Genomic DNA, 17,921 nt, shown 5'->3' on the forward strand with positions numbered 1-17,921 from the left:
AAAAATACATGACCTAATCTAATCATAAAAAACCTTAGACAAACCAAGATTGGTGAACATTTTACAAAAGAACTGACCAGTATTCTTTAAAAGTTCAAGGTTATGAAAGAGAAGGGAAGGCTGAGCAATTTCATAGGTCGAGGAGAAAGGAAGCATGACAACTAAATGCAATGTGAGCTCATGGACTGGATCCCGGAATGGAAAAGAACATTAGCTGAAAAACTAATAAAATTTGAATGATGTCTGTAGTGCAGTTAATAGTATTGTATTAATGTTAATTTCCTAGTTTTGATAAATGTACTGTGGTTATATAAAATGTTAATATTAGCAGAAGGTGGTTGAAGAGTACACGGCAACTCGGCTATTTTTATAACTTCTGTGAGTCTAAAATTATTTAAAAATAAAATGTTTTTAAAATGCTACCTGCCATTGGGTACTCTAAGGACTTTTTAGTAACAGGATATTTTTATATTCTTTAAATTTATAAATGTTGTATGTGTATACACATATAATTTTGTATCTACCATTCACTATTTCCACAAATGATAAATTTCATCAGTTTTGTTTGCTAGCACCTTTTAGGAAAATATATTTTTACTGATTTCAGAGAGGAATGGAGAGGGAGAGAAAGATAGAAACATCAATGATGAGAATCACTGATCGGCTGCTTCCTGCATGCCCCACACTGGGGATTGAGCCTGCAACCCGGACATATGCCCTGACCGGGAATCAAACTGTGACCTCTTGGTTCATAGGTCGACGCTCAACCACTGAGCCACTCTGGCTGGGCTGTTTGCTTGCACCTTTTAAAAATCCTGAAACTTCTGCTCCCTCTGTATTCTGTATTCCTCATGGTAAAGCATCTTTTTGTAAACATCCACAGCTCAGCCCTCCTGTTGCTCCATGGGGTCCTTATTGCTGAGATGATAGCCCACGAGGCATGTGAGGCAGAGCAAAGAGCGATGGGCGGGAAGTCAGGGACCTGGTGCCAGCATTCTTAGCCTGGTTCTGTCACCAACTCAGTGCCCTTCCAGTTTTAGTGTTCTGAGGCCAGTGGCAAAACCTACATGCGCTAGTTCACGTATGGTTTCAAATTATTATATTTTTTATTATTTTTCTTTTTATCAACATCCTATGTGTTCCATTTTTAGGTTTCTGAAGTTTTTTTTTTTTTTTTTAATCAGTTTTTCCTCTTGTCTTGGATTGTACAGTGGACTTCACAGATTTCTCTCAGCATTGTACCCTGAGACTTTTTAGCAATTTGAGATAATTTCTTTTTCCCTTTTGATCAGAAAGAAGTTCTCCTCTATCTTTTCTTCTCTGTGAAACAGTGTGTAGCCCTTCTCCTAATAGTCCCTTCAATCCTCTGTGGCTTCCAGTTGGTGGGCTTCCTTGCATTCAGGCCTTCAATGGGCTGAGCCTGTCACAGCTCCCAAGGGAGCACTGGCTGGCACACCCCTCCTATCCTTGCAGGATGATGGTATAAGAGCTCTAGGCCAGGGTCCTTCTGCCTTCTGCATCACTGAATCACTGATGCCAGCCCGGGTGTGGCTGAGGCACGGAGCCAGCAGGATGCACTATTAAGCAGTAATGGACATTCTTGAGAACAAGTTATATACTTGGCTTTTTAAAAACATTTTTAAAAATATGTTTTCATTGGTATCAGAGAGTGGAAGGGAGAGGGAGAGAGAGATAGAAACATCAATGATGAGAGAGAATTATGGACCAGCTGCCTCCTGCATGCCCCCTACTGGGTATTGAGCCTGCAACCAGGAATCGAACTGTGACCTCCTGGTTCATGGGTAGATGTTCAACCACTAAGCCACACTGGCCAGGCATATATTTGGCTTTTCTTTGTTCTTGTAGCCGGGGTAGTATTTTTTCCTTGTATTTCCAGTATTTGGGTAGTGGGTTTAGATCCCAGGTAAAGACTCAAATGTTGGATGAGTTGGTTGGCAATGGAAAATACCTAAGGGCTCTAGCATGGACAACTTGCTTGTCCTCACCAGAAAAGACAATTTGGTAGGTTCAGTATATTGTACTAGTGTAGGTTATTCCCCAGTCCCTGTGGAAAGTAGAATAGAAATACATTTTTAAAAATTGCCTCCAGCTCCATATGGTGGCCTTGTTGTTGTTTTAGTTTTTTGAAATCGAGGTATAATTGATGTATATATAATATTGTGCAAATTGGGACGTACACCTTATTGATTTTATATATGTATATATTGCAATATAATTACTACCGTAGGGTTCACCAGCACCTTTATAATAGCATCAATTTGTTAGATTGCATTCCCCTCCTAGTTTGCCTGTGTGTTGTCATCAGGTATTTAATTTTCTCAGCTTGCCACTCAGGAACAGAGAAACAGGCAGATATTTGTAGAGTACAGCATGTAGAGCCATGCCTGACGTGTAGGAAACACTGTATTAGAGTTTGCTAAATAAAAATAAGAAATCACCTTTACTTTCAAAGAGCTCACCATTTAGTTGGAAAGATAAAATGAACAAATGAAAAACAACCAATATATGGTTCAAGAAATTGAGGTTAATTGGCATTAAATGACTTAAAATTCTATAGGGTTGTACGTGTAAAAGTGAGATTTGAACACAGGGCTGTCTGAATTAAAAGCTACTGTTGCCACCAGATAAAGTGAACACAGAAAGCTTTGAAGCTGAACCTCGTAAAATGATAGTCTTTATCATATGGAGGGAAGTGAGGAGCACATAGGTTTTGGGGGAGCAGAAGAGGGGTAAGTTCAGCATGAGCAGTAGGAAGCATAAAGTGTCCTGGGGACTGTGGGGTGTTCCTTAGAATAGATTTTTTAGAGAAAGGGAGGCATGCGGAATAAAACTGGAACATGGGTTGGAGGCCGAGTATAATGAGCTTGAATTCATAGTTAAGTTTGAACTTTTACTTTATAACCCATTTTGTAAACCATTAAAGGTATTTGTGAAAGGGAGGGATATGATGAAAGAGTGTCTTAGAGAGTTACGTTCAGGGGTATGGGATGGACTGGAGATCCAGAGGGACCATCGTCATGAGAGCTAATGTTTATTGAGTCACCCAGATATGGTGCTATGTGCTCTACATGCGTTATGCCATTTACTCCTCACAGCAGCTCTAAGAAATGGGCACCGTTAATATCATCTCCTTTTTCTGGATGGGAAAACTGAGGTTTTAAGAGTTTTAAGACCAGGCTCCCACAGTGAACTAGGTGGATCACTTCCACCTGTGCTGCCTCTACATGCTATAGCACCTGACGGTGGCCCAGGAGACAACCTTGGCCAGATGTGATAGTCAAGGGGACAAGGCCTGAACTAGGTCAGTAGTGGTGGAAAATGAGAGATGGGAGCAGCAGTGGGAAACTTCCTGTAATTTTACAGCTTTTCTTTATGTAGTGTTTCCCATGGAGCTGGTCCTCAGTGGTGAGAACCTTGCCAAGAGCAAGGAGGCTTCATGGAAAACCTTGCCTCCAAACTTCTTAACTAACTTAGGCCTCTTGTTTTCCCCAAGGAAATGTATTAAATTAATAAAGTAAGTGCCGAGTTTGATGTGCTTGGCTTGGGTTACCTTTGAGATGGTTTAAGCAAACTTCCAGGTGTCCTCAAGCTTTAATCACTAGAATTGGAGACGAAGAGGTACCTCCAGGTCTGTGGGTGATCGGTTGTCCTTTTTTCCACGAACCTCCTCCCTTATCTGTTTATCTTGACATCTTCCCAGTTACTTCCCTGCTTTGCAATTGTTTGGGTTAATATATCACAGAATTGTTCAATTTGTTTTACTTTTGTTTCTCATTTTTTGAAAGAAAGAGGGGTGCATGCATTTTGACTCTGCAAATCTTTTGACTCACAGTTAAATGAGCACATAATGCACGTGTGCTGAGTGCCGTGTGACCGTGCGGGGCAGCACAGGCCAGCAGTGACCTCTCTGTTCTGTCTGCTGCAGGTGACAAGAAGTACATCATGGGGCCCAAGTTCTCCACGCTCGACGCCACCGTCTTTGGACACTTGGCACAGGCAATGTGGACCTTACCTGGGACGAGACCTGAGCGGTTGATCAAAGGCAAGCACCACGAACCTCTTCAGGTTTTGAGAGTTGCTGGGAGGGTGCAGGGTAGGAGTAACACAATGGAGAATTCTAGGCTGATGCCTGGGAGCTTGATGGAGACACCAGGCGGTGGTATCCAGGGCCAGGGTGTTTTCTGTGATCAGCATATGTACGGGGGTGGGGGAGATACTGGGCTTCTGACCTGCCGTCTTGTTCATGTTGTGTTCTGGCAAAGCTGACACAAATCTTGCCATGTCTACACCGGGACTTTTCTCCCAGCTCCTTACGCATTGGCATAACACTTGTTGCTGAAATATGGCTTCAGTTCTTATGGCAAGGGTTCCTAGTACCCTTGTTTTGTTGGTCTTCATTATTTTCTTTGGGATAGTGGTAGTTGACCACTTTCTGGTGTGTCCACTGCTGCAGCAAGCACAGTGGGCTGATGGACTCACTGCTCCTTTTGTCTCACCTGATTTTAGATTTTTCACATGTAGGTGAAAGTACACTATTCTGTGTCGTTTGAGTTCAAAGCACTCCTTTCTCCTATTTCAGTAGTGTTTGTAGATCAGACAATGAGGAAAGTGTCAATAAATGCTTTGTAAGTCTGGTGCTATGCAAAGTTTTATATTAATACTAGAGGCCTGGTGCACGAATTTGTGCATGGAGGTGGGGCTGTGGGAGGTTGGCCAGCTGTTGGGGTGGGGACTGTGGGAGGTTGGCCAGCTGTGGGGGAGGGACCGCGGGAGGTTGGCCACCGGCTCCCAAGGAGGGAGCCAGCCCTCGGCCCCCATGGGAAAGGGGCGTGTCCGCTGCCACCCACCACTGGTTCCCTGTCCCAGCCGGCCTGAAGGCCCCGATGGGGTTGGGAGAGGAGGTGATGGTTCCCAGCTGGGTGTGGAAGGAACAGACGCCAGACGCTGACGTCGCCGTCGGTGCCCCGCCTCCGCGAAGTTCCCCGCCTTCCCCCCCTCCTTCCTTCATCACCATGCCACCACCGCTGTGGGGCGGCGGCACCTGGAAAAGGGAGAGGATGGGAGCGAGATAAACGCTTGTGTCGAGGGCTAACTTTCAATAGATCGCAGCAAGGGAGCTGCTCTGCTATGTACGAAACCCCAACCCAGAAGCAGGTCTCTACCAATGGCTTAGCACCAGAGGCTGGTGGGGGCCAGCCAGCCAGGGGGAGGGGTCGAGGGAGGTTGGCTGTGGGAGTGCACTGATCACCAGGAGGCAGCTCCTGTGTTGAGCGTCTGCCCCCTGGTGGTCAGTGTGTGTCACAGCGACTGGTTGACTGGTCATTCAGTCGTAACAGTCGCTTAGGCTTTTATATATATAGATTATTTGTACATTTTGACCAAAGAAACACAATCATGTATTTTTGTTGTGTGATATTGGCTGTGAGACCTGTCAGAATTACAGTTCTAGACTGGAGGGGTAGAAGTGGGGATGAGTGGAACCTGAGCTAGAGATGAACATACATACATGTGGGGGTGGGGTGGGGGTGGGGTTGGTAGCCAGGAGTAAATTTCATGTTGGCAAGGGGTTCAGGAAACATCAGCTTAACTTGGGTTGATGTCAAGGAACCAGATATTGGCGTGTGTGTGTGTGTGTATTTGTGCATGTGGCTTGTGTATGGTGGAGTGGGGTGGTGAGATAAACAAGGTAATGGGGGCCTCTGGGAGAGGCTTCCTTTGCATTGCTGGTGGGATCTGTTTAAAGTCATCTCCAGTTTGAAGCAGTGCCTAAACAAGTGCCTGGGGGCTAGGAATGTGGGGATCAAGGTTCGATATTTAGGTTTGGGGAAGGGGGTTGACAAGAGTTAATCAAGGTGTTTATGCTCCAACTGAGCAGGCTGGGCATGTAGATGAGATCACCAGTGCGTAGCATATAGAATGCTCTCAATTACTGTTGGATGGGTGGAAGGATGGAAGGAACCAAGCAAGGCAGAATTGTACATGAACCTGAGGCAGGCGAGCAGCCATGTGTGGTGATCATGGGTGGGTGGGTGGGGAGATTGGCTGGTGAAGCTGTAGCTGTGTGTGTGTGTGTGTGTGTGTGTGTGTGTGTACTTACGTGCACTCATGTGCATGCCCAGAAGTTCAGACCAGGCTATTGGTAATAGGAGTCACTCTCCAGATCCTGCTATTGGTGAGGCTGGGGCTCCAGGTACGTGGCCTGGCTTGGTTGGAATGGTTCAGGCATTGATGGAAGATCTTCTGGACTTCCGCTGAGTGGGGCTAGGGATAGTATGGATTGATATCAAATTTCCTAAATGATCAGTGTAGAGATGGTCCTTGTGATGTGTTGGAACTTATCTACTAGTAATTTGAATGTTATCATATTGGTGATATTTATAGCTTTTACAATATTAGTTTCCCTTTTTTAATCTGAATTTCCACAGTGGTCTAAAATGTATTGATTCCTTTTAGTGCATTTAGGAGTGTGTTTTATATTTACTCTCCTTTCTTGTTACTTTCCACTCCCTCCCTCTGATTCTCTACCACACCACCCTTACACACCCACTAGCACAGCCCCCACATCTACTTACTTCTACACACATGCCCCATACACACTCACTTGTACACATACACTTACACTCCTAGCCAAGCATATTCGCACATGCGCACGCACAGACACACACCTTATGCATACACACATGCACATCTCTTGCGGTGACCTGTTAGTCAGAAGCACTCAGGAATCCATCATCAGTGGAATTCTCAGATCCTGTAGTATCTGTCCCTTCTTGCAGAAAAAGCATCTTTTGTAATTTATTTATGACTTGGCCCTTTCCTCTATTACTTTCTGGAAGGACTTGAGGCATTTAGTGTTCTTTTTAGAGGATTGATCAGCCTTTTTGGAGGATTGATTTTGAGTCCTATCCTGAGACACACACATTTGGGGAAATCTTACACCATCATCTGCAGGGGCCTTCTGGCACACAGCTGCATGCACTTTGATTCTTAAAACAAGTTAGTAGCTTTCAGCTCTCCCCGGGGATGGGTGTAGCATGAATTATTCACGTGCAGAGAGTTTCCAAATCCCATTTTAGTCATTAGATTCAGGTCCCTTCAAAACCTTTGGATCCAAGCTACTAACATGCAGGCACACTGCTAATTTGGTCTCAACTTCTTCTCTGCCTTTGTTTTTTCTGTGATGGAGACTTTCCCAAGAAGTAACGAGAGAAAGGAGATGTAGAAACAGCCGAGCCTGGATAATTTAGAACTGGCTCAAACCCTGGAGTGTGAATGGCTTGGGTCAGACAGTGTGCTGCCTTAGCTTTAAAACACCCATGTATGTGAGTGTATAAATATTAGCTTTTTGGTTCTACATATTATTGACAATATGTAGCCATAGAAGCTACTTCTGGAACCTTCTAGATTATTGAGAAATGTTCCTTAATTTAGGTGAGTAAAGGGACAGACTATGAATAATCAGCAATTCTTAAAAAATATTTATGTATTTGTTTATGTAGCTAGATCTCTGTAGATAGAAATATATGAAATATTATTTTCTTTTTTTATTTTTATTTTTTAAATATATTTTATTGATTTTTTACAGAGAGGAAGGGAGAGAGATAGTTAGAAAGGTCGATGAGAGAGAAACATTGATCAGCTGCCTTTTGCACGCCCTCTACTGGGGATGTGCCCGCAACCAAGGTTGCCCCTGACTGGAATCGAACCTGGGACCTTTCAGTTCGCAGGCCAACGCTCTATCCACTGAGCCAAACCGGTTTCGGCTGAAATATTATTTTCTTAACTGGAGATAATTTAGACAAGATAGAAAAGTTAAAAAGATAAAAAACAACTTGTGACCCCCATCACTCACAGAGAACTGCTATTAACACTGTGGTATATATATTCATCTTATATCAAGTAAATGAATATTTTTAAAAATTGAGATCATGAGAGTGCGCGGGGCGCCGGAGGGCGCGGGAGGGCGCGGAGGTTCCCGAGCGGATGGGAGGGCCCCGGGGGACTGTACCCCCGCCCCGGCCGCTGCCCAGAGCATCCGTTCTCCATCCCCATGCGCGTTCCCAGGCTCCGGAGCCGAGCGAGGGAACCCCGGGACCCGGGCTTCCCCTCCTGCCCGTCCAACCCCCACCCGCCCCCAAGGAGTGCAGACCCCGCTGGAGGGTGCAGCCGGTGGCCCCTGACTGCCCACAGCTTGGCCGTTTCGAAAGTCGCGTCTCCTCCCAGGGCCTCGGTGCCTTCTGCCAAGTAGAGGTGATGAGGGGGCGCTCGGGCCGTGAACGGTGGTGAAGGATGCGAGGTCAGCACCGCGCTCTGTACACGGGCTGGCCGGGGCTGCGCTGCAGGTGCGGTGGCGGGGGGATGGGGGGGGGGGCGGTGGCCTGTCCCAGGGAGTCGGTCCTGAATTTGTAACTCAAGATTCCTCCATTTGCTGAAGATGTCTGTTGGTGGCTTTTAAAGGTGGCTTGTGCGCGTGCCCCTTTTGGAAGATCTTGGTGTGATGCAGATGTATAAAACGCCCCTCGGGTGGATCCCTACAGGGGTCCTCTCCTTTCCCTCGACTCCCCCGCCCCATCACCCCCGCACACACTAGAGGAAAGAACTAGAACCATCATGGAGGGTTCCTGTGTCCAGGCACCACGAGACAATATGATTGGCGCCATTTTGCTGATGAGGAAACAGACAGGTGATGACTTCCGCAGTTGGGACAACTGTAAAAAGAAATACCCTCCAGGACCGTTGGTGCCATTAGGGAGACACCAATAGCAAAAGTCCAATGGCAATAAAATATGAGCGATTCAAAAAAAAAAAAAAATTGAGATCATAATATCAATACAATTATAACCTACAGTTTTTAAATTATCTATGTAAATTGCCATATGTGATTAATCTTTTTTCTAGACTTGTGGTTTATTTCAAATAAATTTTACTAATATTCCATAGTGAATATTGTATAAAATATACTCCTGCTTATCACTGCCTATTTGATTACACTTCAAGTTGGGGAATTACTGTCTCAAAGGGTATAAGCTCTTGGTCTATATGGCTAAGTTGCTTTCTAGAAAGACTTTAGCAGTTTATATTCTCACAAACGTTTGAAAACACTTTAAATTTTGTTCCTCAATTAGGGTTGCATATAATTTATTTTGAAATTTTTGCCATTTTTATAGTCAAAAAACAATCTTTTCAGTTTTATTATCAGCAACACTCTTAATGAGGAGTCACATTTGATATATTGATCAGAGTATACTTATTAGAGAACTAGAGGCCTGGTGCATGAAAATTCATGCACTGGAGAGGGGGGTCCCTCAGCCCAGCCTGCCCCTCTCTCAGTCCGGGAGCTCTCAGAGGCGGGAGGCGACCCGGTGATCAGGGGAAGGCGACGCCCCATCACACCTCTGCTGCTGCCACTGCCGGCAGCACAAGCCTCCGACATCTGAGGTTTGCCTGCGCCTTGGGCCAGCCCTGGGCGGCTGGGGGTGCTGAGGGGACTGGGGGATTCCAGAGGCAGGCACCCCGGCGGGGCTGAGGGGACTGGGCGCCGCCATCTTTGAGGGCAGGGCAGTCAATTAGCATAGTCCCTCCTTATTGGCTGTGGGTGCTGCCATCTTTGCGATGGTGTGAGGATCTATTAGCATATTCCCTCTTTATTAGATAGGATTGCCTGTGGACTTGGGCTCTCTTTAAACAGACACAGAGACTGGAGAGCTGCCCAGGAAAGTGAAACGGAAGCAACAGAAGGGAATGGGTTCTGCGATGCCTCTGCTCGCCCTGCAGAGCCATATCCAAACCACACAACCTAACGCTGGTTTTCTGAATTTGTAAGAAATACAACTCTGTGTTCTAAGAAAAGCCTTGATCAGCAACTCTTTTGCCAACAGTTATTTATTGCACTTAGACTTTATTTTTTGCTTATTCTCTGACAGGTTAAAAGGTAGGAAAAATGCTGGATATGCTTGAAAAACAAAGGAGTCCTCACTCTTGCTGTGCTCCACCGAAGTGTTCAGGAAAGGTTGTTGTGGGGGCATTCAGGTCCCAGCAAAGGGCTGGCTCAGAGGACTTGTGTGGGTCTTTGGATTTTGAAATATATGAATTAGTGCCCTTTCGCTTCAAGGAGACGTGGGCAAGGGCCTGTCCTCATTAGGGAGTGTCCTCATTAGGGCATTCAAGTTTTCGAAGGACTTTTCTGGGAGGATATCTCAGTGCCCTTCCTGCCCGTGTGACAGAATGCTAATGGGAGCAACCAAGAGCACGGCCAGCACCTTGCACAGGTGTGGAACCGGGAGATGCTGAGCAAATACCTGGAGACCAACTGAGTGTGTGTGGGCACTGGCTCCACGTTTTCCAAATATTTGCTAGTTAATGACCAAGGGCTGGGCAGGTGGTGCTGGGAGAGGTTGGCAGGCTTCTCCTCACTCGCCCTCCTGCCATGCAGGATTGGCAGCCCTGAGAAACTGAGGCCTGGGTTCTGGGTATGGTTGCCAATCTCTTCAGTGTCAAATTGTACAGAATGTTTCTGAATATTAGAGAAATTGGAGTAACACGGGAAATTAAAAGGAGTCACCTTTTTCAAAGAATGGTGGGGGATAGTTCCGTTGGAGAAACTCCCAGAGAAGAGCTCTTTATTCTGTCTGGGAGTGTGCTCCGGTTAGAGGGCCGTTTGGCTTTCTGATGACTATCCTGTCCAGGTGTTTGTGAGTATCACTGATCACTCACTAGTATTTTACTAATTTATTTTATTCATTTTTAAATTAAAAATGTAATACATGATTGTCACAATAAGTTGAAAAATACAGGTATATTTTCAAAGATTTTTGCCCTCCCCTCATCCATATCCAATACCACCCCGCAAGAAATAACCAGTATTAAGGATTTGGAGTCAATTCTCTGTGTCTTTCTTTTTTTTAAATCTACAAACTTATTTACATGTATATATATATAGCTGTTTTGATTTGTTTTTACTGTTTTAAAACAGTGAAATTACATTGTACATATTACTTTATAACTTGATTTTTTTAACTTAATACACTATCATATCTCTTTAACACATTTGTACATTATTCTATAGAATTTATACACCATACTTTATCAATCAATTCTATTGATGGACACTCAAACTCTTTTCATCTTTCTTATCTTTCTTTTTTTATTGACACAATTCTGTATTCAACATCCATATACATGTAGCTTTACATACTGATACTCTTATTTTAGTAGAATAGAGTACTAAAGGTGGTCTGCCATGTATGTTTAAAATTTCAACAGACAGCATCAGATTACTTTCCAAGAAAGGTTATAGCAATTTAGACTTCCACCAGTCATGTAGTACAGTGCCTGACCTCTACATTGATGTTCAGACTTTAGTATTTACCAGTGGATGAAATTGTTATTTGATTGTTGAGTACACTTTGAAAATGTACTTTTCCTATTGTTTCACAAAATTTGCATCTTCAATATAAGCATTTATGTTTAGTCATATCTCTCTCTCTCTCTCTCTCTCTCTCTCTCTCTCTCTCTCTCTCTCTCTCTTTCTTTCTCTCTCTCTCTCTCCCTCCCTCTCTTCCTCTCTCCCTCTCTCCCTCCCCCCCCCCCCCACTACATACAACCTGTTTCTACTGCCAAGTTTATCTATTATTTTGGCTGGTAGGCATGTTGAGTGGGTTCACTGATGGAAAATCTGGGCACAGGAAGGATTGGCAAAGAGAGATAAAGGTAGAACTTAATTACAGATTTTCACTCTATCAGGATCGGTGTGTGAGCTCCCAGTCCTTGCTTATCAAAGCAAACCCTTTCTTAACTGCATGATAGAATAATCACTTCCTTCATGACAAGTCATTTTGAAGGCAGCATCTTATAATTCTTTGAGAACTCAGAAAGAATTACAGAAAAATATTCTGTGACAGATGGTGCAAAGCTGTTAATTCCCAGGCCAGGCTGTCAGCTCCCCAGTAGAGGGGCAGAGTAGAGTCATAGTGAAGGGCTTGGAGCCTGGGGAATGCTGGAGTTTGAATCCTGGCTCTGCCACTATCTAGAACTTGACCTTAGTCAAGTTAATTAACCTCTCTGTTGCAGTTTTCCCACTACAGATAGGGATAATAATGCTTCCTGCCTCATACAGCATTTTTGCAAGGACTAAAAGAGTCAATATGACTTCAACAAATGAAAAAAGCACATCAAACAGTGCCTGATACACAGTAAGGACTATATATGTATTTGCTATTCTTATTAACTTTTATTATTGACCAGTGAAGTGCTGTTAATGTTGCACAGTCACGAAGGGGGCAGTTCTCGGGAAGGAAGATAAAGAAACAGGCTGTAGAAAGAACAGCCACAAAGAAGTGGATAGACTCATGGATAATGTAGATCCTGTGGCTCTTGTGACCAGATTATGACTTTCTCGCAGCTCCTAGGGAATGCACTTGATTAAGGCAAACAGGGCTGTCCCCAGGGCCTGCTGTGAAGTGACCATAAGTCATTTGTGGTGTCTCCCCACCACCTCCTTGCTGCTGCCTCCCCATCTTTATCCAACCCTTGGTTACCTGTGACTGGCAGCAATACCTGGTGAGGTGTGTCTCAGGACTGTTTCTTTTCAGGAGAAAACAGGTGAAGGTTTTGCATGTCTTTCCAAAGGGAACAGTGAGGTTGGCTTTTCTGCTTCTGGCTCCTTAGTGTGTACATAAAAATCTTTGAGTAGGGAGTGATCCGAATGGACTCTTACACAGTGTGAATTGAGCTATTATGATCTGATAGGACTGAAAATTGTACCCTGGAACCAATACAAGAACATCCTATATAATAAAAGCCTAATATGCAAATAGACCAAACAGTGGAACAGCTGGTGGAATGACCAGTTGCTATGACACACACTGACCACCAGGGGCAGACACAGCAGCTGCCCCCAGCCTGCAGACCCCAGGCTGGCCAAGGCAGGTGCCAGCAGGGGCCCCCCAATTGCCCTGCCTGTCGCCCCACAGATTAGTCCTGATCGCTGGCCAGGCCTAGGGATCCTACCCATGCATGAATTTCGTGCACCAGGCCTCTAGTTGGTTTATAGGCTTCATGAAGCAGGGAGATTTGCTTTATTGTGCTTTGTAGGGAATATGTGTTTATTTAAAAGCAGAATAGCAATCAAGATTTGAAAAATTTTGCCCAGTTGGTGTGGCGGCTCAGTGGTTGAGCATCAACCTATGAATCAAGAGATCACTGTTCGATTCCTGGTCAGGGCCCTACCCAGGTTTCAGGCTCGATCCCAGTGTGAGGCGTGCAGGAGGCAGCCGATAGATGATTCTCTCTCATCATTGATGTTTCTTTCTCCCTCTCCTTTCCTCTCTGAAATCAATAAAAAAAAATATCTAAAAAATGTTTGAAAAATTTTAATGACATGGGAAAACATTTGCATTAATGCTAACAGGAAGTAACAGTTAAGTAATAATAATGCCAATAAATAAATAGGAAAAAATACTGGGGGAAATGACACCAAAATGTTAATTGTGGTTATCTTGGATTGATAAGATTATAGATCCTTTGTGTTTTCCTTTTTATGATTTATAGTTTCTCTATATATAGTGCTAATTTTCCAAAATGGGAATATGTTATTTTTTGATAGAAAATAAAATAGAGTAGTTATAGACTATAATTAATAGGCTATTTATACAGAAACAACCTAATTGGCCTGTGATAGGAGATTGGTAATAACAAAATGAAACTATGGTACATCTGTGTAACGAAATACTATGCAATTATCAATTGGTGATAGTGTGAAATTGAAAGATTTTAATTATATGTTAAGTGGAAAAAAGTAGGATAGGAAACAAAATATATAGTAAATGTCATACAGCAAATGTAAATATATATAAATACTATATAAAATTCTGGAAGAATGCAAATAAAAATATTATGGAAAATGGGATTATTGATAATTCTTTTATTTTTTTGTTTATCTATATTGTCTATTTTTTGCAATAAAATATGGATTACCCACCTACACAATAAGTGAATGTTTATGTAACTTTGAAATATATATACTTTTTAATTTAAATTCTTTATTGGTAAATGTATTACATAAGTCTCCTTTTTCCCCCATTGACCTCTCCCTGGCCGCCCCCAACCCCCAGCACATGCCCTCCCCCTACCCCTGGGTCTGTGTCCATTGGTTATGCTCAAATGCATGCATACAAGTCCTTTGGTTGATCTCTTACCCCTCACTCCCTGCCTTCCCTCATAGGTGAATATATTTTTATTGAGGGAGAGTGAGATAAAAACAGTGATGAGAGAGAATCATAGATCAGGTGCCTCCTGCACAACCTCCTGGGGATCGAGCCCGCAATCCTGGCATGTGCTCTGACCAGGAATCGAACCATGACCTCCTGGCTCATAGGTCGACGTTCCACCACTGAGCCATGCTGGTCGAGCTTTATATAACTTTTAAAAAGTAAACATCCTAAGACTATTTTTAGGGCAATGAAGTTCTATAAGACAGTGACAAATTACATATTTATAAGCAATGTTGCCATCTGGTGGATTAAAGACAAAAACGCACCCTCTTCCTTCCTCACTTGAAATTAGGAAAGGAAAGCCAAATACTATGTTGTGTTTCAGACAAATGCCTGGATGATTTTAGCAATTTAACCATGCTCCTTTGATTCATATGGAAAAGAAGTAGTCCAGTCACTGAATGAGAACCCAATTGTTGGTGCTGCTGTGGAATTTAATTTAAAAAATGAAAAAAAAATCTACTTTACTCTGGGTACACTCATCCATAGAGGCAATTCTGAGTTATCCATTTGACGGATTATTTAGAGCAAAGTTGCCAGCCTAACATAACATTTGTTAACCACTTGGCATAGTGCCCAGCCCGTAATAACTCTACAAATATTTATGGAATGAATGATTACCTCTGGCTGGTTTAATCCAATTGACAGTTGGTGTATTTTCATGGACTATAAATTAATTTACATATGAACCAGTTGAAGCAAACATAAAATAATAAAATGCTTCACAAAGCCAAATGATGGTAGTGTAGCTTCCATTTCAGATAAACTATCCATCCCCAATTTTTCATCACCATAAAACTCACTCCTAAATTTCATCTAGCCCCTCACTGAATTTACCTTTTCCCACTCACCTTTCTTATTATGTGTAGAAAGTCTAAACATTTTGACAGTTCCTCTGTGGGGAAATTTTTTTTTTTAAGTATTTTTGATTGATTTCAGAGAGGAAGGAGCAGAAGAGAGAGAGAGAGAGAGAGAGAGAGAGAGAGAGAGAGAGAGAGATCACTGATGAGAGAGAATCATTGATCGGCTGCTTTCTGCATGACCCCTACTGGGGACCTGAGCCCAAAACCCAGGCATGTGCCCTCACAGGCAATTGATCTGTGATCTCCTGGTCCATAGGTCGACACTCAGCCATTGAGCCATGCTGGCCAGGCTTGAAAACATTTTTAATGTCTACCCCGCCCCATTCTCCCACATCCCCCAGAAAGCCCAGCGCGGGCAGATTGCGGCCCCTGAGAACTAACCCTGGCTGTCCTTGCCGCCCTGCAGGTGAGCTCATCAACCTGGCCATGTACTGCGAGAGGATCCGGAGGAAGTTCTGGCCCGAGTGGCACCATGACGACGACAACACCATCTACGAGTCGGAGGAGAGCAGCGAGGGCAGCAAGACCCACACCCCTCTGCTGGATTTCAGCCTTTACTCAAGGACAGAGACCTTCGAGGACGAGGGAGCAGAGAACAGCTTTTCCAGAACCCCAGACACGGATTTCACTGGACACTCGCTCTTTGATTCCGATGTGGACATGGACGACTACACAGAGCACGAGCCGTGCAAGTGACACAGCCTCGCGGGCCCTTCCTGCTGGAGCTGCCGCTGCCTGGGTCGGTCTGGGTGCCCAGGTAGAAATCCACCGGAGCCGGGAAGAGGTCTCCGTGCCTGGCACCCTTCTCACAAGCGACTGGACGAGAGCAGCCTTATTTCTCTTTTGTACACACAAAACACAGAACCGTTCAGATGGCTCCATTGCAAACAAACAGGCAAACAAACAAACAAAATGTCAGCATGGTTCCTGAAATCCATTTTTGTTTTCATTAGAAAACTAATATTGTGAGGTAGACCAGGTGCAAGGGCAGGCTTTCCTCCGATGGTGTATGTGGATCCTCTCCAACCTGAGGGCTTCGTTGTGAGATGAATTCTTGAACATCCCCCATCCACCAGGGTTTGAAGGAATGAGCGATGTCGTCAGAAGAAAAGTGTAGGAGATGAATGTCCTGTGGCTGTATTTTATGTGTGTATATTGTATGTTGAGGTATAAGTGAAATAAAATCCATAGATATTCAGTGAACACCTACTATGTGCAAAGCACTGTGCTAGGTGCTAATCAGTATATGTTGTATCCCAAGCCCTGCCAGGGACCAGCTGTGTGATTTTGGGCAAGTCTCTTAATTCTTGTGTGCCTCATTCCCCCCACCTGTAAAGTGGGGATAACAATGCTCTCCACCTACCTACCTCACAGGGGTGTTGTGAGGATTCATGGGTTCCTTGTGGAGCTTTAAACCTCTTGGAAGAGGTGTGACATAAACACAACATTTTATTCTTTATTGTGCTCTTCATACATTTGAAGATTTGAGGGCAAAGGAATTCCACATCCAGGCAGTAGCCACTGCAGTCCCTCCAAAAAGCCGGTCAGATGAAACACACAAAGGCTCAGCCAGGACTCTGTCATCATGTCTCTTGGTGCCCTTGCTTGAATTGAAATCTTTTGTTGAAAGAAAAACTTGGACGTATTTTTACAAATCATCAACAGCTACAGACGGTCTTTAATTATGTCTATTTGCAGAAACGTCTTCTCTCCATTGCCTGAACGCACCTTGGGATGTGCCCTTTGCTGATTCCTGAGTGTTAAGTAGTTTGATTTATTTGGCGGGAATAAAGTTCAGGAATATGAGCTTAATAGAGGAGAAGCGGAAAGCATTTGATTGATTTTTGGAAGCAGAAGCTAGCCAACTTGTGATATCTGTTTGAAAACAAACCTTGCAAGAGGTATTGAAAAGGGGAAGGAGGAAGAGGATCATGTTACTAGCATCAAAGCACTTTGTGCAGTGTAGACTCTATGCAGTTTTATTAATGCAACTCTTCTGGTGTTCCCAGTCGTTGCCCCGTGAGAGGAAAGCAGTGCTGAGGACAAAGTTTAATGTTTTTTAGGGATCTCCCATTCATTCCCTCCCGTACTCCCACCCTCCCCTGAGAGCCCATGAACTCTGTATTCACTGAGGCCCTTTATCTTGGAGGACACGGTTTTTGTTGATTTAAAACATTTCCAGTGAAATTTGGGGTGAAGATCCTGGGGTGGCAGCCATGGATTTGGGCTAATAGAGTCAGTGTTAAGATTTGCAACTGGAAACTAAATAGCTTCGCTTCTGATAATAACCGACTGGTGAGGTAAGGACTATTCGTTATGGGTTGGAAAAGGCACTTCTTGAAAGACAGCAATTTCTTCTGAGAAGTTCATGTACTTTACTTCAAAAAGACTATAAATATAGCTTTTGCAAAAACAATCCTCAAATACTGAGGATGCACAGAGAGATAAAGGGGGCGAGTTTTTGAAGCTGTTTACCATTTAAGCAACTGTGTAGGGCAAGGATGTCAAACTTGCGGCCCACGGGCCACATGCCTCGTTTATTTGGTCCGTGTTAGCCTTTGAGTTTGACATGCTTGATTTAGGGGCTATGGAACAAGGAAGAAATGTTGAGATACCCCAAGTTAGAAATTCTTATTCTACAGATAACTTTGTTGTTCATATCTTATTAAGATGATTCATTTTTGAGAGGACTGTTTGATGTCTAATGAGAATGTGGTGGTGAAGATAGGAATGGATAAGCCTTTTTTTTTTTTTTTTTTTGGTCTCC

At 43.8% G+C, this 17,921-nt stretch overlaps 1 protein-coding gene across 2 annotated transcripts in view; it reads left to right on the forward strand.

The window, feature by feature from the left end:
• Nucleotides 1–16,613, forward strand: part of FAXC (failed axon connections homolog, metaxin like GST domain containing) — a 58,197-nt gene extending 41,584 nt beyond the window's left edge. For both annotated transcript variants that reach the window (XM_036317999.1, XM_036318000.1), the window contains 2 exons: nucleotides 3,947–4,063; nucleotides 15,561–16,613. In XM_036317999.1, coding sequence (XP_036173892.1) covers nucleotides 3,947–4,063; nucleotides 15,561–15,850 — 407 coding nt within the window. In that variant the 3' untranslated portion in view covers nucleotides 15,851–16,613. The remainder of the gene's footprint in view (nucleotides 1–3,946; nucleotides 4,064–15,560) is intronic.
• The last annotated feature ends 1,308 nt before the right edge of the window (nucleotides 16,614–17,921 follow it).

Source organism: Myotis myotis, unplaced genomic scaffold (assembly GCF_014108235.1).
Source record: "Myotis myotis isolate mMyoMyo1 unplaced genomic scaffold, mMyoMyo1.p scaffold_m19_p_7, whole genome shotgun sequence".
In the NCBI taxonomy this organism is placed as follows: domain Eukaryota; kingdom Metazoa; phylum Chordata; class Mammalia; order Chiroptera; family Vespertilionidae; genus Myotis; species Myotis myotis.